This window comes from Meleagris gallopavo, chromosome 6 (genome assembly GCF_905368555.1).
Source record: "Meleagris gallopavo chromosome 6, MGAL_WU_HG_1.1, whole genome shotgun sequence".
Taxonomy (NCBI): domain Eukaryota; kingdom Metazoa; phylum Chordata; class Aves; order Galliformes; family Phasianidae; genus Meleagris; species Meleagris gallopavo.
Window position 1 is genome coordinate 33,840,158 of NC_139409.1, and position 24,265 is coordinate 33,864,422.

At 41.3% G+C, this 24,265-nt stretch overlaps 2 protein-coding genes across 4 annotated transcripts; one reads left to right on the forward strand and one right to left on the reverse strand.

The window, feature by feature from the left end:
- Positions 1-1,418: 1,418 nt before the first annotated feature.
- On the reverse strand, positions 1,419-4,244 carry DPH3 (diphthamide biosynthesis 3). Its single transcript, XM_003207162.5, has 3 exons — positions 4,077-4,244; positions 3,915-3,989; positions 1,419-2,972 (listed from the first exon to the last, which is right to left on the reverse strand). The coding sequence occupies exons 1-3, from the start codon at positions 4,182-4,184 to the stop codon at positions 2,907-2,909; spliced, it is 249 nt and encodes an 82-aa protein (XP_003207210.1). The 5' UTR covers positions 4,185-4,244; the 3' UTR covers positions 1,419-2,906.
- Positions 4,226-23,530, forward strand: OXNAD1 (oxidoreductase NAD binding domain containing 1). Of its 3 annotated transcripts, XM_085226300.1 has the most exons (10): positions 4,226-4,288; positions 4,597-4,677; positions 9,075-9,237; positions 9,503-9,566; positions 13,029-13,135; positions 17,213-17,354; positions 19,794-19,830; positions 19,936-20,036; positions 22,441-22,549; positions 23,182-23,530. In XM_085226300.1, exons 3-10 carry the CDS (start codon positions 9,107-9,109, stop codon positions 23,334-23,336), a joined length of 846 nt encoding a protein of 281 aa, XP_085082426.1. In that variant the 5' UTR covers positions 4,226-4,288; positions 4,597-4,677; positions 9,075-9,106; the 3' UTR covers positions 23,337-23,530. The 3 variants fall into 3 exon arrangements, with proteins under 3 accessions (XP_085082426.1, XP_019472044.1, XP_010711121.1); XM_019616499.3 differs by having other exon boundaries at positions 4,227-4,288; positions 19,794-20,036; XM_010712819.4 differs by having other exon boundaries at positions 4,270-4,405; positions 19,794-20,036.
- Positions 23,531-24,265: the final 735 nt, after the last annotated feature.

A 24,265-nucleotide genomic window follows, 5' to 3' on the forward strand; every position in this document is an offset into this window, starting at 1 on the left:
TTGTACACTGACCTTCAGGTCATTACAACTTCCCTAACATACAGGCAAATGGAGCAAGTGCGAGAGGTGAAGTGGGTGACCTACAGACCTCAACTCTTGGAGGTCCAGGGTCTCTGTCACAGACTTCCAAAGCACCTATTCAAAACAAATCATGTATGCCTGATAAACAGGCACAATGATTCAGAATTACACGACCTTTTAGCTAATCAATCCATCTGCTTGTCAGATACAAGCAAAAGACTTCTTTGTGTCCTATAGAAGCGTCTTTTTGGAAGACAAGTGAACCATTGGTTCCGAGAATATGTAATTACACAAGTAACAAACAAGAGGCCTACACACTGTGCAAGGGCCCGTGGTGGTATGAAGAAACCTTGTGACTGAATTCCTAGAAAGGAACATTTCTGATGAGTTACTCACATTGCCCTGCCTCGTGTTTTGGAATTACGCAGCATGGAAGAATTTTAAAAAGCTGCGTGCCATCACTGGAGTCCAAAGCCACTCACCAGCTCAGAAAGAACAAAAATGGGCAGCTCTTTAGCATCACTAAACTTTCAGAAGGATGAACTCCTTTGTATAGAACTCCATCCCTCTCTGTGTAACAGAAGATGGAAAAGCAAACAACACCTCAACAGTTTTTAAACATCTATCTCAGGCCATAAGAGAGACACATATCATCCATCCTTGGTTTTGTGTTGTTTTTTTTTCTTTCCCTTTGTCTTTCCTTTTTGTTATACAAGGACAGTGATTATTCCCTGATAAAATGTAAGATAGTGCAATGGCACCAAGCTGAGTGCAACTTCTGTGGGCAAATGTGGACACACCCTTTCCTAACAAAATCAGCCACATTTTACTATTTTGTTATGCTACTAAAAAGCTCTGAAGAAGGAAATAAAATGAAAACCTCAATAAAGCCTGGATACTACATAAAATAACAGTAATGCATACAGACACGGCATCATACAACTTGTGCATAATATGCTCATCACAAAAACTTAAGCACTGACAGTCCTGAATTGATGTAATAATTTTCCTATAATTATTGTTCAAAAAGCTCTTATCTGTATTTTAGAACAATGGTGAACAATACAGAAGATTTCAGAACTTGTATTAGCACTCGCCAAATAAAATACAGCTGATACTTCTGAGTACACATTCCCCAGCAGTGTTCCTTTTTAAACTTAACTCTACACAGTTTTATCTGGAAGACTTCTGGAAAACAAACCCTGGTATTTATACAGCTGTAGTTTGAATGGGAGCTAAAATGGGGTTCCTGCATTTATTGATAGACTAAAAACCACTTATTTTCAGCCAGCCTGGAGAAACTTCAGTATTACAACCACAGCAGCTACTCAACACCTTCAGAAATCATTGTGACTGGTGCACAAGCAGAATAAGCAATGGCCCATTATAAACACTGGTGCAGTTTTAAACATCTTTATTTAAGCATAAGTCAAAATAAATATATTTAGCTAACCAAATTACCACAGCATTTTCTGCAGCACGGACATTTAAGTGACAGGAGTGCCACCTGGTGGTTCAGCACAAAAACAATTCGGGTTGTGCATATTGCCTTCAAAACTTCCAGCTGAAGAGGGTCAGCTTCTGCCTTTTGTGTTAAAAAGCAATTAGAAGGTTCATTTCCAACATTCACAGAATGTTGTACGTACAAAAATACTTAAATCCAAGACATCAGTGAGACTTGCTTATCTCTTGTGCCTGGAGCGAAATCATGACATAAATGCTGCACAAATACTTTTCCCAAAGCTTCACAGATGTCACAACCTACTAAAACATACAAATTATCACCATTTTAAATAAATACTTAAGTGCAGTGGCCTGTAATTCAAGAAGTAGTCTTGGAACCATGGTTCTTTGGAGCATATTCTTGCAACTTTCTTCTGTCCTAAAAACATTTCTTTTTATTTTTTAATAAAGTGAACTGTGTGCATCTCTTATCTAGGAAATGACAGAACCCAACAAAACAAAACTTAAATATTCAGAAAATGTGGTATTACAAACAGAACAGACAACCACAGCCTATTTTATGTTTGCTGCAAGAGTCAAACCACAGCGTGAGTGAGAAAATACGGGTAAATAAGAATCCACTTTGAATTCAAGTTCATTCACACATTACTAACTGTACAGGGGTAAAAAAAAACGTCGTTTCCTTCTGTTTAATTTCACACAATGCACACAAATTGCATAAATCATTATGTCAGATACCCATTTGATACAGCTGCCAAAGCTGTCTCTGCCGCAACTCACATGTTGCACTCACAAGTTACGAATACAACTGCACTTTCCTTACACTCACAGAGTAAAAACAATTTACCAGCAGCACTGGTTCTGGACCTCATCATTTTCCCCAAACTCGGTATACACTGGGACTGTGAGGGCACAAAACCAAGCAGATAGATAGCAAGTTGCATCAAAACTTCAATTCTGTACGGCACCATACAGAACCATGGAGGCCTACTGATTTCTAAATTCATCTCTCAGCATTTCAGCTCTGCCATTTCATGCTGGTATACACACACACTAAATATACAGAACTTCTCTGCATAGTCTAAGAAATCACTGCTAGGTAACTGTTCTAATTTCAGTGTAAAACAACTCTGTACACATCTTCTGCATACTGATTTGAAGTCAATTAGGATCATAGTGCTGGTCTTCTAGAGTATGTATCCCAACTAATACTAATAAAATGCTTAACCCTATTGAAAAAAACAAAACAAAACTTATGTTAATGTCCCAGAAAATTCTTTTACAAGTTATTAAGACAGACAATTATTGCACGTGTTTCCCACAGCAGCAAGAACTTCCAGGCGGAGCAACAAGTATCTTCCCAAAATTGTCATTCCCATAATTTCCTTATGTTAAAGCAGCAACAGTTCATGATGGATTCATCAGCACTTTACCAGTTCCTTGTTTGTCAAAGGTTCTGCAATGACTTCATCACGCATGAACTGTTCCTAGAGACAGCAAGTAGAGTTTTAGTTTGTTGTTGGTTTTTTTTCTTGGATCTCCTCTTCCTCAGAAAAGCATCGAATAACCATTTTGTTTTCTAGTCTGGGTATAACGGGCACAAAATTTTCTCCCCAAAGATCAAAGAATGGCTTCAGTTGGAAAGGACCTTAAAAGCCCTCCTAGTTCCAACCCTTTGCCTTGGGCAGGGTTGCCAACCACCAGATCAGGATTCCCAGGACCCCACCCAACCAGGCCACACCACCTTCACAGATGGGGCATCCACAGCTTCTCTGGGCACCCTGTGCCACTGCCTCACCACCCCATGAATAACAAATTTCTTCTTGACATCTAACTCTCTTTTATTTTAAAGCCATTCCCCCTCATCCTATCACTATCAGACTGTAAACAGGAAGATTTTTATTTTTATTTTTAAATAAGGTTCTTTTAGGTACTTGATGACCACAATAAGGCCTCCCCACAGCCTTCTCTTCTCCAGGCCAAGCAGGCCCAGCTCCCTCAGCCCGCCATCATAGTGAGGTGCTCCAGCCTTCTGACCATCCTCAAGGCCCTCCTCCGGACCCACTCCAACAGCTCCACGTCCTATGCATGCTGGGAGCCCCAGGCCTGGATGGAGTACTGCAGATGGAAGCTGCAGCATGCCTCGTAATTAACAAAAGCTATTTGGCCAGGTGACCACTGCTGGAGTCACGGAAGCTGTTTTGCCCACATTTCATCCCACAGTGACCCAAAGCCAGAGCGTTCTAAAACTCAGGCACAACAGGAGATGCGGGGGACCAGAAAAACAATCGGGATAGGAGACGGCGCCACGAAAGGAAAGGCCACCGGCTGCCTACCAGCCACATCTCGTTTTTACGAGAGGCTTTTAGAAGCTACCATCGCACCTTTCTCAGGAAACGACAAGCCCAACCTCGGCCCCCCGCACCCACCTGGTCATAGATGACGCGCAGGATGAGGGAGCAGCTGGGGCAGGTGGCCACGTCCTCTCCGTTCTCCAGGTCCTCCTGCAACAGCCCGCGAGACACGGTCACGCACCGGCCCGCACACCCGAGGCCTAACGCCGCCTCCCCTTCATCGCCCCCCACCGTTACCCGCGTGATGAGGAAGCGGTCCCCGCAGGGACACGGGTAGCTGTACGTTTCCGTCTCTTCATCGTACTCGAAGTCTTCGATCTCCACCTCATCGTGGAACACCGCCATGGCGCCGCCGCACGGCGGGGATCGCGCCGGAAGAGGCGGGGAGCCGCGCGCGCGCCCCGCCTGCCACGTGACAGAGGCGCTTTCCGTCACGTGACGCGGTGCCGGTAGGGGTTGCGGCGTGGGGGAAGCGGGCGCTGCGCCCTCCGGCCGATTGCCCGCGTGCGATCCCGGCCTGCTGAGGAGACGGGACCGCGTGGTTCTCGTGCGCTCCTTCGCTCTGGGTCGGAGGGAAAGCGCTTCGTGCTGACGATCTTTGGGGTGTGGGTGTGGGTGTGGAGTGCCTCTCACCTAGTTTGTAGAAAAGGGCTCTGTGCCGCTCTGTTAAGCGTCCCCGCTTCCCCCTCGTTCCGTTCTGTAGCAGTTCGCTCTCCAGTGCAGCGCGGGTTCGCTAAAAGTCCGTCTCTCCCTTCAGATGCACGGGTAGGACTGAGGAACGAAGAGGCCGCGGCGGTAGATGTCACGGTGCATTAACGCGGGGCTTCTGGCTCTCGGGGTAAGGAGAAGGAGCTCCTCTGGAAGGGAGAGAAGCAAAAGAAGCGCGCATTTCTCTGCAGAGCGATGGAAGAAAGGGAGGGTTTGGGGTGGATGTCGGAGAGGGTGTTTCTGTAAGGTTGGGTAAGAAGAGGATAGGAAATAAAAGAACGTCCCATCAGAAGGGGAGCCTGAAGTGCTTGCGCTCAGAGGACGGGAGTGCAGGGAGCTGGGAGAGCAGGGAGGGTGGGCAGATAGCAGGTGGGGAAGAGGCTGTTCCCATTGGAAAGCCGTGACTCAGAGCTGTGTGTGGCAGTGCGGAACCTGGGCTCGTTAAAGAGATTCTGGAATGCGTTAGTTGTAGCGTACCGATTTCAGGATTGGAAAGTGATTGATGATGCTGTAATCCAGGCCCAGCAGGTGCCCGCACTGGGAGCACCGCTGTGCAGGAATGAATGATTCAGGGCAGTGTTGCTTTCCTTTAATGTGTAGGATGGCATGTATTTGTTTCTTGACGTGACAGCCATCAAACTGGGGTTACCTTTAAAGGACTGTCAACCTGAGGAGCACAATTAAGTTAAACCAAGTACATAAAATAGTCAGGTATCTTTGTATTAGATTTCAAAGTTGGGCTGTGTTATTTACCAGCAGATGTCACTATGGTTGGTAGCAATTAATTACAGAAAGGGTTTTGAAGCATGCAAAATGCTTTAAAAAAGAAAAAATCTTTGTTGTCAGTGCTTGGCTTCTGAAGTGAAGCACTGTACTTTATGTAATTCATTTTGTTGTTGTGATGGTTTAGTTAAAGTCACAGCTATTAGAACAAGCTGCTTACGTAAAACCATCCCCTTCCACACTTTTTTTTTCTTTTTTTTACTTTTAATTGGTTTTGACTTGGAAGTGTAAACCAGGAGATATAGGTGGATATAACCAAGATACATTACGTGAAAGACTCTGGATTATGAAGTGTTCTGATAAATCTGAGTAACTGAATGATTTTTGAGGGTGCAGGCTTTTCAGACTGACTGTACTGATGTTGATGAATGTGATTGCTTCATTACATTTTCTTCATTACAGTCTGTCTTGCTAACATACTTCAAGAACTGTAATAATGTTATCGTGCCTTCTATACATTCACATGAAGGAAATACTACGGTATTTTGTTTAAATAGAGAATAGTCTTTATGTGCTGTTGCAAAAATTTTTTGAAGTAATTTTGCCCACCATTAGCAGAAGAGTTGTGAATAATTCCATTTTGAAAAGTTGCAAGCTGCTGTGTAATTAAATGCTAAAAAGCTATTACAAATTATGCACAGGAAACATTTCTTATGCTTGAAAGTGGGCATTTTCAGTACTTACAGTAAATGTATTCCATTTCTGAACAGCCTAATTTATGAAAGCTTTGCTTCCCATTTATAAAGATTACAAACAGAACAAATCATTGAGTGACCAGCCAGTGCAGCTGTTGTGAAAGCCTCGAGAGTATAGACCTGATTAGTGAAGCAAGCTGGATCACTGCCATTTGAAAGGGTTCAAAATGAAAAACAAAAACAATTTGAAAATAAATGATGTGCTTTAAGAGACTGCAGTAAAAGGGATTTAAATGAAAGTAAATGATTAAGACTGCTTTGTAGAAGCAAGGGACTGCTTTTTAGAACTCATATGATAGTGTGAGATAGGTGAGGATAGTGTGATAGACAATTATGCTGATCCATTATAGGAAAAACAAAGGCAGATTTACAAGCAGTAAGAAACCTTTTGGCTTACTATAAACATTTTCCCAAATTTGATAAATTAAGAATACTTTTGGCTTGCTTTGAAAATTGTTGGTAGGTTGCTCTGAAAGTAATGCCTCCCTTTATGTGCGTTTGTGGATAACACCAAGATGCGTGGTGTGGTTGACATGCCTGAGGGATGGGATGTCACCCAGAGAGTCTTAGACAGGCTTAAGCAGCGGGCCCAGACAAATCTCATGAGTTTCAATAAATCCAAGTGCACCTGGGTCATGGTGACCCCTACGATCAGTACAAGCTGGGGGATGTAAGGGTAGAGTAGAGTCCTGCCAAAAAGGACCCAGTGGTATTGGTGGATGGTAAGCTGGACGTGAGCCAGCAGTGTGCCCTCGCAGCTCAGAAAGTCAACCATATCCTGGGCTGCATCAAAAGCAGCATGATCAGCAGGGCGAGGGAGGTGATCCTGCCCCTCTGCTCTGCGTTGGTGAGGCCTCACCTGGAGTACTGTGTCCAAATGTGGAGTCCTCAGTACAGAAGAGATGTGGACTTGTTGGAGCCTGTCCAGAGGGACCTCAAAAATGATCCATGAACACCTCTCCTATGAGGACAGACTGATAGAGCTGGTGTTGTTCAGCCTGGAGAAGAGAAGACTGGGGAAATTTGAGAGCAGCCTTTCAGTATCTGAAGGGGACAATAAGAAGTAGACAGACTCTTTAGCAGGGTCTGTTATGATAGGATAAGGGGAAATTGTTTCAAAATAAAGGAGAGGAGATTGGTTGGATATAAGGAAGAAATTTTTTACAATAAGGGTGGTGGAGCACTGAAACAGGTGCCCAGAGAGGTGTTAGAAGTCCCATCTGTGGGGACATTCAAGGTCAGGATGGGTGGAGCTCTGAGAAACCTCATCTAGCTGTAGGTGTTGCTGTTCATGGCAGGGGAATGAGTCTGGATTTAATCATGAATCACCAATGTTGGAAAAGACCTCCAAGATCACAGTCCAACTGTCCACCAACCACCAATATTTCCCCACTAAACCATGTCCCTTAGTACATCTAAATACTTACTAAACACCTCCAGAAATCCACATCCCTGGGCAGCATGTTGCAGTGCCTAATCACTCAAAGAATTTTTTCCTAATGTCCAACCTGAATCTCCTCTGGTGCAACTTGAGGCCATTCCCTCTACTCCTTGTCAATAGTTACGTGGGAGGAGAAGCTGATCCCTACATCACCACAACCTCTTTTCATGCGGTTGTAGGGAGTGATGAGGTCTCCCCTGAGCCTCAGCCAGACTGAACAATCCCGGTTCCCTTAGCCACTCTCCATAAGACTTGTGCTCCAGACCCCTCACAGCTTTCCTGCCCTTCTCTGAACACGCTCCAGGGCCTCCCTGTCTCTCTGGTAGTGAGGGGCCCAAAACTGAACACAGTACTTGAGATGTGGCCTGATCAGTGCTGAGTACAAGGGATGATCACCTCCCTGTTCCTGCTGGCAACTACTTCTGATTCCAGCCAGGATGCCATTGGCCTTCTCTGCCACATGGGCACACTGCTGGCTCACATTCAGCCGAGCATCAGCCAGCAGCTCCAGGTCTGTTTCTGCCACGTAGTCTTTCAGCTGCTCTGCTCCAAGCCTGTAGTGTTGCCTGAAGTTGTTGTGGCCAAACTGCTGGACCTGGTGCTTGGTGTTGTTGAACTCCATCCCACTGGCCTCAGCCTGTGCAGATCCCGTTATAAGGGTTTCCTATCCCCAGGCAGATCGACGCTTCCTCCCAACTTGATGTCATCTGCAAATTGACTGAGGGTGCACTCAATACTCTTGTCCAGATCATCACTAAAGATATTAAACAGGATAGGCCCCAGTACCAATCCCCAGGGAATACTGTGCGTGACTGGTTGCCAGCTGGATTTAACTCCATTCACCAGCATTCTCTGCCTGGCCCTCTAGTCACTTTACCCAGCAAAGAGTGTACCTGTCCAAGCCACAGGCTGCCAGCTTCTCCAGGAGAATACTGCATGAAAAGCTTTACTGAAATCTGAGTAGCCTTTCCCTCATCCACCAGGTGGATCACTTGATCATAGAAGGTCAGGTTGGTCAGGTAGGACCTGCCTTTTATGACCCCATGTTGTCTGGGGATCCCCCAGTTGTCTCACACGTGCCATGTGATCTCCCTCGAGGTTTGTTCCATAACCTTCCCTGGCACCGAGGTCAGGCTGACAGGCCTGTAGTTGCCCAGATCCTCCTTACAATCCTTCTTGTAGATGGGAGTCATGCTGGCAAGCATCCAATCCTCTGGGACCTCCAGTTGACCGGGAACACTGATAGATGGTGGAAAGCAGCTTGGCAGTCACCTTCACCAGCTCCCTCAGCACCCTTGGGTGAATCCCATCTGGATCCAGGGACTTGTGACAGTCCAACTCAAACAATTCTGTGATTCCATGCAAATGATAACAGATACAAAGAGCACAATACACTATTTGATAGAGCTAAGTATCCTAGTTTTGCTGATGGTACATTCTGTCACAATCATCCAAGCTATCAGTAAGGTTAATGAACAATACCAGCCTCAGTATCAAGCTCAGGGTAGTCTTGGTTACTAGCCAGCAGTCTTGTTGACTTGTATATAAGAACAAGCCATGTCAAACAGTGGGTATTTTATTTAATAAATATTAATGTGGGTTTTTCAGGAGCTGGTGATTGTAAAGACAGCCTGCTTATCATGGCTTGTGTTACCACTTCCATGGGCTTTACTATTCCTCACCTACTGAGAAGTGCCTGCAGACTTTGTCCTGCTCATTCTGCGCTGGTGGTGTTGAGGCACTCTGCTTCTTGTTACTGTACAGTGAATGGGTAAGTTATCCATCTACAAACACTTCTGTTTTTTGAAGAGAATGTCATGATAACACTCTGAAATAACAAGTGACAAATTATTACATACCTGTGAATACTTTGTAATCTCCCATTTATATTGCTGCATATAATTCTGATTCAGAACTATGTCACCTGGAATGTCTGCTGGATTACGCTGACAAATTATTGGATTAACAGAAATTCATATCAGTAAGACACAGTAGTACAGCTGTCAAAATGACAGTTTGTTTGCTTCTTGTTGCAGCACAACACAATCAAAAAGGAAAATGGACCACCTTGAGAGAACAGCAAATAATTTTCGCCAGGAGGTTAGTGTTCTGTTCTTTAGGATGTTACTAAGTTTTCTTTTTTGGTGAAGAAATTGGATAATTATATTTGATTCATAGGCTTCAGTTTCTATTCACATGGAATCTCTTTTGCTTTTTTCCCCGTCATTTTTTGTATTTGATACTATTGTAAAAGTGGTGGATTTTGTGGTCAATAGAGGGAAAGTAGTGAGGTATAAAAATTATGATTCTGTTTACTTCAAATTAGACAAAAAAATTGAATAGAATTCTGGTCATGTGGACTTTGATAGGCAAATGGAGGCTTTTTCAGAGAATTAGGGAACTTTTTTGTTGATAAGCCCCGTCTTTAATTCCCAGAACTTTGGGCCTAGTTTTTCTTCAATCTTTACATAGCTTTTCTCAGTGTTAAGAAGTTGATGATGACAGGTCAGTCCTGCCTTTGCCACAGAGCAGGACGAACAGTATGTGCCTCACACTACGCAGCATTAATGATTGTGTATATTATCATATATATATATATATAGAAGAGATTTAGCACCCATGCCATAGGCTGTGGGTGGCAGACAAATACAGTATCATTGTACCTGTTAGCAAAGCTACTTTGGAAACCATTTGTTTCAGAGCTGTGCTTCAGCAGCTCATGTCCAGCATTAGCACTTCCTTGGGTAGGGGCCAGCAGCCTTTCACGTAGGTCTGTTGCTAAATTAACTCAGTACATGGACAGAGTGACTGTAGCAACAAGTGTAGATGCCCATTTTTGCTTCTGACGTGGACAAAAGTCTTGCAGTTTTGCAACCATGTTTTCATCTTTGATACTTCTGACAGCTTGACTTGCTTACTTTTTCTGCCCAGAACAGATGTGGGGCAGCTTGAAAATAAAGTGTTGAGAGCTCTGAGCTGGTACAAACAGCTGCATAAGGTCTGAGGTCCGAAGGAAGCTGTATGAGTAAGGTGGAAGAACTGGGCTCAGTGGATGTCAGCGGGAAGTTCTTCATAGAGTGGTGAGGTGCTGGAACAGACTGCCCAGAGAAGCTGTGGATGTGGTATTCAGGCCCAGTTTGGATGGAGCCCTGGGCTAGCACCAGATCTGGAGGTTGGAGTCTCTGCCTGTGGCAGGGGGGTTGGAACTTGATGATCTTTGGGATCCCTTCCAACCCAAGCTGTTCTATGATTCAGTTCTGTGAGAAATTCTCCACATGTCAGAGTGTTGTTTCTTTATTTAAAAGCTTGATTTATTCTTTGTTACTTTTTCCCCAACCGCTTTAAAATCAGTTTATTTTAAATCCTCTGCTTGGTTTTAAATTCCATGTAATCAGCAGTTGGCTTCTCCTAGTCTATACTGCCTTATTTGGCCTTTAGAAAGATGAAAGAATCATAGGTCTGTGTTGCATTAGTGTGCATGCCAAACTTTATCTCCTGTTGAAGACTGGTAACATGAAGGACAAGAACAAAAACAAGTGCCTGATGCTTTGAAATAAAATGGCAAGGTCCCAAATAGTGTCCTCCTGTCTCACTGCAGTTTTGCTGTGTTTTGGCCATCACACTTCTGATGTTCCAAAAAATACTGTCTGAAGGTCTTTGATCACCCTGACAAATTTAACTTTTGTAGTATACTAATCAAGGATTACATTTCCAGTGCTCTCTCAGATGAATTGGCCAAACAACAAATTGGGGAGTGCTCAGAAGAGTAAAGAAGGGAAGGAAGAAGATCCAAGCTTAATGTCAATTTCCTGCACTTAAAGTTTCTCAATTGAAACAACCATTTAAGTAATTAATCTGACATTTGTCTTGTTAACAGAGAAAGACTGCTTTTCCCTTTTAATAGTATCTGCTAAAGTGGAGAGGAAATGTTTGCTATGTTATTTTAAATTGGCAAACGTCCTGCTGTTTTGTGGGACAGTAGATGTGTTCAGATGCTGCTTTATGAAGAAATTAATTTCCTGCCATGTGTTTTAAATTAGAGCATAGCTTAAGTTGTTTTTTTTTTTTTTTAATCTATTTGATCTTACACAAATGAAAAGTGGTGAAGTTGTGGCGAGTTACTCATATTTCCTAATGTAGTAAGCGGCATTTGCATTCTTAAGAATGCGTATACTGGCCTGTTTAGAAAATATATACAGCATTACTTTATTTGTAGAAGTAGAAATATAATAATTATCATCCCCTCTCCATCTCTCATCATCAGGCATTTTTATCTTAGCATCTATGTTGTACTGACAGGCATCAAAGTGTTTAAATTGCATGTAATAAAGTGGGAAACTCCTCCCCATGTGATCCTGTAGACGGATGTGCATGCAGAATGCATGGCATTCTGGGGTGCATTAAGAAGAGCGTGTCCAGCAGGTCGAGGGAGGTGATCCTCCCCCTCTACTTTGCCCTGGTAAGGCCTCATCTGGAGTACTGTGTGCAGTTCTGGGCTCCCCAGTACAAAAAAGACAGGGATCTCTTGGAAAGAGCCCAGCGGAGGGCCACAAAGATGGTGAAGGGCCTGGAGCATCTCCCCTATGAAGAAAGGCTAAGTGAACTGGGTCTGTTTAGCCTTGAGAAAAGAAGACTGAGAGGGGACCTGATCCAGGTTTATAAATATCTGAGGTGTGGCGGCCATAGCGGTGAGGCCAGTCTCTTTTCAGTGGTACGTGGAGACAGGACGAGGGGAAACAGACATAAGCTGCAGCACAGGAAGTTTCGCACGAATGTGCGTAAGAACTTTTTCATGGTGAGGGTGACGGAGCACTGGAACAGGCTGCCCAGGGAGGTTGTGGAGTCTCCTTCTCTGGAGATATTCAAGTCTCGCCTGGACACCTACCTGTGCGACCTGGTGTAGGGAACCTGCTTTGGCAGGGGGGTTGGTCTCGATGATCTCTAGAGGTCCCTTCCAACCCCTACAATTCTGTGATTCTGTGTAGCTAGATTTGCTTTTTATTTCCTTCCCGCTTTCCTCCCATCCTTCCTTCCTTCCTTCCTTCCTTCCTCCTATCCTTCCACTACAGTTTTCCCATCCCCTCCCATCTGGTTGCCAAACAAAACTCTTATGTTAACTAGAAATGAATGCTTGTGTCACAGTTTCCTGTGTTCAGAGATCATATATATGGTCAGATGGGTGTGTGTGTAAATCAGTAACACAAGGCATTCAATTACGTGAAACTAGATACAAATCCAGAGTTCCCTCAGTGACTTCAGTAATAGCTGAGCTTTTGCACCTTTCCTTTGTCAATTTTCACATCAGAGATTTGCTACTGTTGGTGGGAAGATAAAGGAGTGTTTGCTTTGTGCAAAGATGGTGGTCTGTAAGTACAAAACCATTTCTACAATCACTAACTGGATCCATTCTTGTTTCTCTACCACAGTGAAAAAATGTTGGTGCTTTAGGTAGTGAAATGGTGCAGGTATTGTGAAGTGCCAGGTATCTCACTTACAGATTCTAGAGTACTTTTGCTGCAAATACTGTTCACATCATGCGGGTATTTATTTTTCTTTTGTTAGGTAATTTCACAAGCCAAAGTGTGTGGAATCATCAATGAATCAGAGACAGTTAAGAGACTACGTTTGGCCATCAGAAATAAAGATTTTACTTTCAAAGCGGGACAGTGGTAAGACCTTATGATATATAAAGGAAAAATCACTAGCCAAAGTGCACTGTAATAAATTGTTAATGGCTTCTGATAATTGGGTACTGAAAAATGGTAGTCATTTATATAATAGGATGTTGTTATAGGACAAGGGGAAATGGCTTCAAACTAAAAGAGGGCAGATTTAGATTGGATGTGAGGAAGAAGTTTTTTGCAGTGAGGGTGGTGAGGCACTGGAACAGGTTGCCCAGAAAGGTGGTGGAAGCCCTCTGTCCCTGAAGACATGCAAGGCCAGGCTGGACAGAGCTCTGAGCACCCAATCGAGCTGTAGGCGTCCCTGTTCATGGCAGTGGACTTGGACTAGATGACCTCTAAGGGCACCTTCCAACTCAGACAGTTCTATAACTAAGATGTTTTATTATTCATGGCTCAGAGGAGGTGCTGTTATATGGCTAACTATTATTAAATATTCTAATACTTATTTCTAAAGAGCAGAAGTATTTTTCTTTGGTTTCTATGTCTTACAAGACTTCTTCAATAGTATTTTAGGATAGAATACAATAGAATATTTCAGTTGGAAGGGGCCTATAAAGATCATCAAGTCCAACCGCCTTTGAAGTACAGTGCACTTTATTGTGCAAGTCCTCTACAGTTTTTATTTACCAGTTGTTGTTTTTCCTTTTACAGTAGGGCAGGGACTACTGCTGATGAAGTTATTAGTATTTTCAGTTTAATTTTGTACTTAAAGCAGAATTGCCTGTTGTTTTTTTTTTTCTCCTTGGAAGTTTCCACTCTGAAAGAAAGGGCCTGGTAGGCAAGCTCAATATAGAAATACAATCTGCAAACTTGAAAATAAAGTCTAATTGCTGAGCCTCTGAAGTAATTAGCTAATTGTTTAAGCAAATGCACAGCTCTTCCCCCTCGTACCCCATAGGAACGCAGTGGATTTTCATGTTTGTCTTCTTAATAAGAAATGCTCCCACTCCATCACTTTTCCCCCCTCCCCCTCAAAGATTAATTAAAAAATATGAGTAGTTGCTTTTGCATTGATCATTTAAAAGATTCTTAAACTTTTTCTTGGCTTAGGCCATCTGAAAATGGTTTTACTGGAATCATACTATTGCTGCGAGGCTATTAACAGCATACATTACTCTTACTGTGTTAATATGCTGGCTTTTAAATATAGAAGCAGAACACAAGATGTTGATTGCAATAATTTGTGTTTGTGGAGTAATTTGCTGCAGTTTTTGCACATGTGCAGTGACTCATATTAAAATTCTTGCTTGCCCATACTCAGAAAGTTCATTTACCCTCCAAAAATGCTCTAGCAATTATCATACTGAAAGCTTTAATTATAATTACTCTTTTTCATTTTCTTTTTCTTCTAAAGTGTTCTAATGCTATTGTAAGGGATACAACTTTTCTATATTTGCAGCTATAAACTGTGGTCACATTTTCTGATGAGCGGTACAAAATACCAGGCCACAATTTCCTGAGTAGAAAAGGCTAATTTGTTAAAATTTGCTATAGCATATAGGATGTTACAGCCAAAGATTGTCACTAATATGCATGTGTTTATGTATGAAAGTGTTTTGTTTAGCCAGTTTTTCAGAATCAAAAGTGAATTTGTTTCACAGGCATGCTGGTAGATGTTGGCCTTTATCTGACTTTTGGCAATAAGGAAAACTTGTTGCTGTAATCTGTTTTAATTTCTTAAAACAAGCACTGAGGTATATGTATGTTATAAATAACTTACAAGTAGCTTTAAGGTTTTGTTTCTTATCTTCAGCAACTGCTGATAGTTATTCTTTTCTTAAATACTTGGCTTAGGTAGCCCTTAAAAGGAGGAAAATGAGAAGCAACCCTAACAACTTCACTGTTCCACCTCTTTTTGTGCCTTTTCTTCTTGTGAAGTTTTACAGTGTGTTTTTTCCTCTGCAGTTCTTTTTACTTAAGCTGTCACATATTGCATTTCATCTGAGGCCCTACCCTCCTCGCACACAGCTGAGACATGCCATCAGAAATACAAACTAGTCCACAAGTTACAGTATACTATGTTCTGAAATCTCTCATCATGATATCATTGGGAAAGAAGTGCTAACATAAGAAGTACACTAGGCATGAAGAATTTCACCCTTATATGTCAGGGAAAACATAACTTGAATGTGAAGTGGTGTTTTACAGCATAAATATGATTTCTTATTCTTTTCATTGATCTGGAGAGTAAGATAATTTTCCACCAGAGGGTGGTAAAGAGCTGCAGTAGCTTTTTGAGTCTTTGATACAGTTAACTGCTGCAGCCGAAGAATCATCCTTTCATGTCTTTGACTGTTAGAGATGCTGAGCTTTATTGTCAGAGGGGCTGTAGAAACTGAGGATAGCAAAAATACAAAGTGAAATGCCAGATTTTTTGGATCTGTTGGTCTTCTCAGGTGTCAGTTCACTGCAAGTGCGAGACAAACAATTGCAATTCCACAAGCCATCAAGTATATTTGCCTAGACACTTGTATCACCATGGCATTGTGCACTGCTCACTTCAAGAGAAAGAGAGGATAGTTTTCTTTGAAAAGTGAAGCTTTGTAGGAAGTGAGCAGGAAAGATTTTTTTTCTTCAAGCAGTAAGCCAGTCAAATTGCTGATCTCCTCTTTTTTTTTTTTCTTTCTTTTCTTTTAATATGGTCTCCATGCAGAATACAGTCTTCGTGCTTAAAGAAAATATTTATGCAGTGGAGGTCAGCTACTTCATGTTACATCTCATTTAACTAATACTGAGCTGGCTTAACTACATTTGCATTGAGAAATCGTTACAAAGTACCTGGCATTGCTTACATGTGCAATTGTTCCTTAAGTGGAGCAGCACAGTTAATGTTAAACATTAGATTTATTTTGAAATACATCAATTTTGTTATCTGCTATAGAAAATTGATGCATTTAAGTGTTTTGGCAACACTGAGGAATTTAAGCGTTAGATTATATACTAACATCAAACTTTTCTTACTACTTGGAGTGGCGAAGCCTTACTTTCATGGAAGTACATTGCAGTTCATGCATAGTAATGACTTGCCTTTCATACTCTCCGATTGCTGGTGTTGCAGAAAGTTAGCCGTGTGTTCTAACTGCTCATTTCCAGAAACCAAGGAATGATTTTCTTTTGCTTAAAAGAAATTGTAGTAATTTATTCCCCTTTACTGCCAACTGGAAAAAGGCATCTGCCACCAGAGGGCAACGCAGTTCAATAAGTAAAGCAGTTCTACTTATTCTAGTAACTTTTCACATAAGGAATTTTACTCTTTTTCCTTCAGTTATTTCATCTTCCCAAGAAAAGAAAATGTTAATTCAAAAATATATTCCCCAAAGTTAGTTTCCCAACCTTTCTTTGTTTGAGAAAAAAAGGGAAATAACAAAGTGTAACACAATGGAAAGCACAGCAATGACAGCAGAGTAGTAAGACCCCAGGCTGCAGCAAGTGAGCACTTGCTCAAATGCAACAGCCACGGGCTCAGCGATAAAGGAAGGAAGCTGCTCACCTTTGGAAGGCCCCAGATAGGCAAGAATCTCTAGAGAGATGCCCTTGCCTCCACTGCCAACCCTTCAGTGAGGTCTGGAAAGAGGTGAAGCCTGGCTCCAGCCCTTCCGGTCACTCAGGTGCATTGCTTGCAGCTGAGCTCCCCTGGGTTGGCCCTGCCTTCCTACCAGGTGCTCAATCACTGATTGGAGCTGTGACTCAGCATTTCCGCTCCACAAAGGCACTGAAAAAAGTGGGATTTAAACCACTCTGTTAGGCCTTATGATGTTTTTTGCTGTGTTTTTACTAAGTAAATTGTTTACTCAAACACTTATAATTCTAATCTGCTGCAACATGTTGCACCTAATGCTAAAGGCAAAACAGATTAAAATCCTGACAGTACAGTAACGGTGATGATGTTTCTAGATGACTGTAAATCAACGATGTTACTCAAGATTAGGTCAATTTTTTGGAAAAGTTGTGTTCTGGAAGTGAAAATGTTTTTGTACAGAACATGTAACTGAAATAAAGCCAGGAGTTTTGTTTTAGTCACTGTATTCCATGTTTCAGTTTTTGTTTCTGACCAATTTTTAGGGTTGATTTCTTTATTCCTGGGGTATCTGTGATTGGGGGATTCTCAATGTGTTCAAGCCCCGGACTGTTGGAGCGAGAAGGAGTGTTAGAGCTTGCAGTGAAGTACACTGATCATCCTCCTGCTCGCTGGATTCACACTGAGGTAAATGAGATAAACTACTGATTGTGCATTTAGCACATTTTTTCATTTTTGGGGGGTAGTGGTGTTAGTCTACTTTTTGTATTGACTATGAAACTCCTCTTGACTTGTTCCATCATTTTAAATGTTAAAACCTTGAAATAGGATACTGATATGGTTACTTAGTTATTCTGATCTTTTGTCTCAATTTGTGTGTGCTGGGCTTAGTGATATGGCAGATCTCTAAGGGTTCTCATACCTTTGAAACTGAATGCAGTGAAATCCAGAATTTCTGTATTCTTTTAAGTTTCTGGTATTTTTGTAATATTGACAAAATCTAAGACTTGAGCTACATTAAAAGTAAGGTCTGACAATTTGTCCTCTTGCAATGTTTTGTTCATCTGGTTTGCAGACTTACTTAGTCAGAAGACTTATCCACTGCTGATCGTACTTCATCGATGATCTTTCCTGTCAACTTTTGTTCCTTCCACATCCTGTTCTATCATCTGTGCACTTACTGCTTCCTGTCTGGCATTCATGCGTGGCTGCAGGATTTAAATTGATAGACTCTTTCAGGTTTACAATAATTGACAATATCTGAAATGATGGTAATCTAGCACTTACCATGAGACCGTCCACAGTATTTCAGGGTGATATGGAGTTACCTGCACTGGGACTTAAACGTTTTTGAGATGTGCAGAAAGTGTAGCAGGCATGCCAGCAGAAACACACAATAACTTAAAATACAATGCCCTGTCTTTTCGTGATGCTCTTCAGAGAGAATGAGGGCCTAACTTCGTAATTCCCAGTCTAATGTCACATTCATTTTGCCACTGATGAATTTTCTGGTTGAATTTACAGGAACATCTTTAGTTATAAGCTGAGCTAGTTCAAACATGATGCTATAGAAAGACCTGTCAGGTGTGTATTGACTATTCAATCTAATCAAAAGTGCATCCTTTTACCTGAGAAAAGAATTAAAACCTGGCAACCTAGAATTGAAGCAGGTTGTTTGTATGGTGAAACAAAATCTCAAGTGTTTAAAGGTTGCCTATAAAGGAAGTTGGTATCTCAGAGTAAAAGATGCCATGGGAACAGTACAGATTTACTTAGTGTAACTTATTTTCAGAGGTATTCATATTTAATGTGTGGACTGTATGCTTCATTTATCTAAGGCATTTCAGATTAGACAAGAATGAGATTGTTTTGGTCTAAAACTGCTTATTTCCACTAAAGATACCATATCCTATGTCCTCCCTCTGCAGCATGAATCTGGAACACTTCTGGATTCATGCTTATTTTTAACAGTGAAATTTAGTGAGAAAGCCTGCACTTTACATTGAAAATGGAGAGAGAAATTAGTTTCAGGTTATAAATGCTGATTGCCTTGCACAACAGCCGAATGGTCATACTTCTATGCAAAAATGGGGAAAGACAAAAAACCTTGTTCTCAGAGGTTGTGCTTGCTACTTTAGGAGCCCCTTGATTCTGTTCAGTACCTGCTGAGGGCCTCTTTCCTTCTAGTACTGCACATGTTCAGGCCTTTGCTTACTATACAGTCAATGATGGAAATCCTTTTGTTTCAGTTACTGTTTTTCTTCTTTTTTTCTCCTCCTCCTTTTGTTTATCCACCCTGGATATGGTCTGAAATGAGCTGTGTTTTCTGCTCCTGTTGATTTTGTTAACTTCCAGTGATGTGGGAGAACTCACCCGACTCCTCTGTACTACATTTTCAGCCTCCAACAAGCAGTACTTGGTTACCAAGGATAGTGACCCAAATGTTTTACTTATTGTAGTTTAGTTTTCCATATGTCCTTCCCCCTCAAAAAAAACCCAAAAACCTCCAAACCCACCATGCTTTGGCAAGTTTCTCCTAAGAATCATTTTTTTTCTGTCCCAGGAGAGAGGGAGGTTTTCACTCTATTTTTCTTCTGCAATTCTCAAGCTGCAAATGCAGAAGTGGCTCTGCAAGAAATATTCATGTGGATACTTGCTTCACTTCAGGGTGGTTTCTTATTTTTTTGGAATGGGACAGAAAAATCTTGTCTGTGCAACTCATTCTGACTTCCACGTCCTCACAGCAGGGCCTTTTCTGACATGAGTCTGTTCTTGGGTAAAGTTGTGATCTTGCATGTTAACCTTGGAGTTTCACATCAAATACTGCTGTTGGAAAACATGAGTCATTCTTCTTTCTGCTTTTTTGGAGGTGGAAAGGGGGACGCACTGTCCTGCCTTATCAGAAGACTGAAACTTCTGAAAGTAGCAACAGATCTCTAGAGAACGCTGTAACAGATGACTTCAGATAACTGCATTTATTTTACAATCGCTTTGTTTTTCCTCATTGGTCAGTAAGAATAAAAACTCACAGTTCAGCAGATCTTGTGACTCTGTGATGCAAGAAGAAGATATTTCAGACTTGTTTTGAGTTTTGAAATTAAATATCTATCTTCTTTTCCATCATAGTGTACTCTTGACTCAGAAGTGGCTCTGCGAGTGGGAGGTGATTTCTTCTTTGATCCTCAGCCTGGTGACACCCCTGTAAAGCTAGTGCTGATAGCAGGGGGTGTTGGAATTAACCCCTTGTTTTCTATACTGCTGCATGTAGCAGATCTTCACGGATACCAAGAGAGTAAAGGAAACGGATACAAAATGGGAACAGTGAAGCTGTACTACAGTGCAAAAAATACAAATGAACTCTTATTTAAGGTAAACAATAACAAAAAAAAAAAAAAAAGAACTCTAATATTCAGCAACCAGTACATGTATCATTTTGTTGCCAGGTCATAGAGAACCCCTTCTGTGTAAGATATTGTTCAGACAGGCAAAAGTTACTTTCTGCCTCAAATCCATCTGTGTTTCCTTATTTACTTACGCACAAATAATGTGCATATATCAAATTTCAGGTGTTGTTGGACATACCTGCTTGTATTGATTTCACTGTAGGCTGACTAGCCCTGCATGGCAGCATTTTCCTATAATCTCGTGAGAGCATCATGGTGTATCAGACATCATATACACTGTAATGTATTTTTCTGTATACTTAGTAGTAGTATATGTAATGCTGTTTACTGTAATAGGATAACCACATAACTTCAGTTCAGATTATGCTGAACTTAAAGACTAGTAAGAGCAATTATATCCAAAGGAAAAACTTTCCAAACTTGCACGGAAGCTTTGTTGGTAATATATTATTGGGCACTAGGGTATGAAGGAAGGAATTTATCAGCAGTTCTTACAAGTCACTTGAAACAGGACTTTGTAAGCATTTACTTACAAGTTTGAGATCAGTTATCACACATTCAGCCATTAAGGCTACTGATGATGTTTTAGGGTCACATTAGCACAGCTTCTGTGAAGAAGCATCCCTAACAATACAGGTTTCTCTGAAGAATTGGTAATTTTTAAGATCAAGGTGCAAGTTGATGATTATTCCAGAAACAGTATAAAGGATCCATTACTAGTTTTGTCCAGAGGATTAAGGAAACCAGGATTGCTGGGCTTTGTGTTGTTGGGAGACTGACACACAAATATCACTATGAGGAACTCCTAGGTTTTTCTGATGTTCTGGAGGACACATTCCCTGAAGCAGCAGTCTGCATACAGTGCTGTCCTTCAGCTTGTCAGCCTACTGTACTCAGCGTGGTACTCATTTGGCATGTGCTCTGGTTTCACAGGTATATGCACTGCTTTGAAAATCTTGTTCTCTGAAATAGGAGAAGCATGCAATCTTAAGATTACAAAGACTACCATATTAACTTGACTACTTCAAGATGCCATTTAGCTCATTTCATGTGGATAGAATGTTGTCCTTTATTGTGGCTAGGACAGTGGGATAGATGTTAGGTCTGTACTGCTCAGCCATTTGCTTTAGTTTGTACAGCAGCTTACTAGGCTGCAGAGATCCTGCTGAGCTGTTCACATTCTCCTTCGTCCTTCCTCCTGTCTGTAGCTCTAGGATACTAGAAGACATTACATGGTGGTTTATGTCCCATGAATCATACCTGCCACTTTCTGTCCTTGTCTCTGAGTCACAAAGAGGTAGGTTACAAGTAGGTGCTGAGAATGACTGCAGCATTATTTAAGCATGTTAAGGCCTGCCTTAAGCTGCTTTGGTACACTTTCCAGGTAGGTCTTGGGACATGGATTGTTTCAAAAGTGCTATGAAATTGTACGTGGTTCCACATGGAGGGGAAAAGAGTTTACAGTTCCATGTGGACCAGTAAAAGTGGGCTGACACTAGAGGTATTTACTAGTGGAACAGTGTACAGCAGTGCCTTATCTGCTGTTCTTCATTCCTCCTCTTCTTAGGGAGTCAGAAACAGGTCTGTCTATTGAATAAGATGTTTGACTTTTTTTTTTCTTTTTTTGCTAAGTAATCCATAGCAGTCTGTTCAATGCAGTAACTAGTCTGTAAGCAACACAGTGAAATGAACTAATGTACCTGTTCACAGAATAGAAATTATTTCCACAGTACCCATTCCAGCAGTGAAAACCCCAATTAGTACAGAATCCAAACAGTAAACAAGTCTTCATTTCAGAGTACCTATAGCATCTGACTGACAGGATTTTTTTTTGGTTGTTTTCTTTTGTTTTTAATTATGATTTGAACCGATGCCACTCGGTTTGTGGTGTTAATTATCACAGTTGTGAATTACACCATCGTTGGTTTTACTTGGAGAAGGAGGGAAAGGATCTGATATTCTTACAAGGTAAAAGAGCTGAACTCAAAAAGTTTGTAAGAAATGGTGAACATATATTGCATGTTTTCCAAATGGAAAACAAATATGGAAATGAAAAAGAACACAAATTTAATGGGAAAAAACAGGAGAGGACATACATAACTCATTCTTAGATCCAAATCTTACAAATTACAACCTATTGTAAAACAGAGGAAAGCACTAACAGAGCTAGTAGCACGTTCAGATTCCAGGTATAGAAATTCAGCTTACTTGTGCAGATCAGCCCTTTGAAGTCAAACCCACAGAGTACTCAGTGCTGAAATGCAAAAGTTGTGGTACTCACTCATGATCACTGGTGTTCTGGGACAGTATGCAAACATCTGCTTTGATTTAATGGCTTGTGGTATAAGAAAGTATGTTTAACATTACAGAAAAATATTCTTGGTTTGATGAGTGCACTTCCTGGAAAGATCACATGTCGTTTCCACGTTACCCAGCAGAATTCACCCATCTGTGAAGAACTTCAGCCCCACATCACAGGTACGCACAATGGCACTGTGCTCATTTCTAAAGTGCTATGTCTGATTACCTCCTTGAGGAGGAAGTTGAATACAATTAGTTTAGTGCACATTTACCTACGTTAGTATTTTTAAAGATTCAAAATGAGATGTGAGCTAAACATAAATAATTTCGGTATATTTATTATGCTTTGGAGAAAAGTTAAACTTCTGCAGTTTTTTTCCCTTCCACTGAAGTGCTTCTGCTAAACTTTATACTGGTATTTCCCACTGAAATCGTATTCCAGCAACTAGTATTTACTTTGTGCAAGACTGATGAAGGATGAGATGACTATTTGCAAGAGGCACTTCATCACATTTCCATTTCTGCTGTATTTGTCTTTGAGATAATTATCTGTTTTTTCGTCTGAATATGGGATTTTTAGTTGTATGTTAGCCATGTTCAGTGACTAATGCACTCCAACTGGAAGTAGGGCTCTAAATCCCCAGGAAAAACAAATTGTTCTGTAAGCCTCAAAACTTACCTGTTATCCTTAACTAGGCCTGACACTTTTAGGAAATGAGCACTTGCGATACCCCTAATTGCTCGCTCTTTCTGAAATTACATGAGTAAGTATTTCTGTTCTCATTTCCTACTTTTTTTTTTTTTGTCAGAGGGAAGAATATCTGAAAAGGATCTAGAAAAGCATGTATCTAAGGATACTCTGTGGTACATTTGTGGTCCACCTCCGATGATAGAATCTATTTCCCAACTGCTGTACAACTCCGGTGTTCATAGGAACTGTGTTTTCTTTGAGAAATGGTGGTAACGAACAGAAAATAAACTGATTTTGGTGTATTCCAATGAGATATAATGTACAGAAGATGGACTTGAATTACTTTGAAGATTTTATTTCATAGATTAAGCTGTCCTCAATCATGACAGTGTTTCTTTAATTTAACGGTAATACAACTATAACACAGTGCTGCTGCTTTTGAAAATAAAAGTGATTTTTATATTAAAGCCGTCAACTGTTCTGGTTTGTGGATGGTTTGCCTACTTCTGGGTAGCAGCATATTTTCTTTCATAGTGTTTGGAAAAAAAGGCTCTCAAACCACTCTCTTTGTAGCTGTGACTGTGCTTCGGAGTACAAAGCCAACATTTTATTGCCCCACTTTGAAGAAAAACTCATCATAGAAATGTTCAGAATAATTAGGAAGAAAGGCATGGTGAGAGAATTAGTTAAACATCAAAATAGTTCAGGTCCTCAAGTGGTAGATCCCAGTTTATACTTGATGACTTCAAAAAAGGAACACCTAAATTAATGAAAACATTTATTAATATTATTTTTAGATGTTAGATATGGCCTCTTCTTTATTGGTGGCTTTTTTCCTTGAGTTAGATGATGGTCCTCCAACAGGTAACATGGCAACTTTTCTCCCTTCAGCATCCCTCCACTTTGCTTTTAGATCGTGCTGAGCCTTGCCACTCCAAACCTTTCCTATCAGTCTCAGAGACTGTAAGATACATACCCTGTAGATTTCTGGTGCCACATCTGCATTCACCTTGCCTACAAACACAGTGAGACAAACTAGGCACCTCCTGGCCCCAGCTTTGAGTGCAGCATAAGAGGACCGGAACGCGTGGCAGTTGGTGCAGAAGTTGCAGATGAGTGGCTGAAATAGTCCTGGAGGTTTTCAGCACACTGAGTGTCAGAGGGGAAACTCTGCACTTCCTGCAGCTCAGAACAAACAGAAC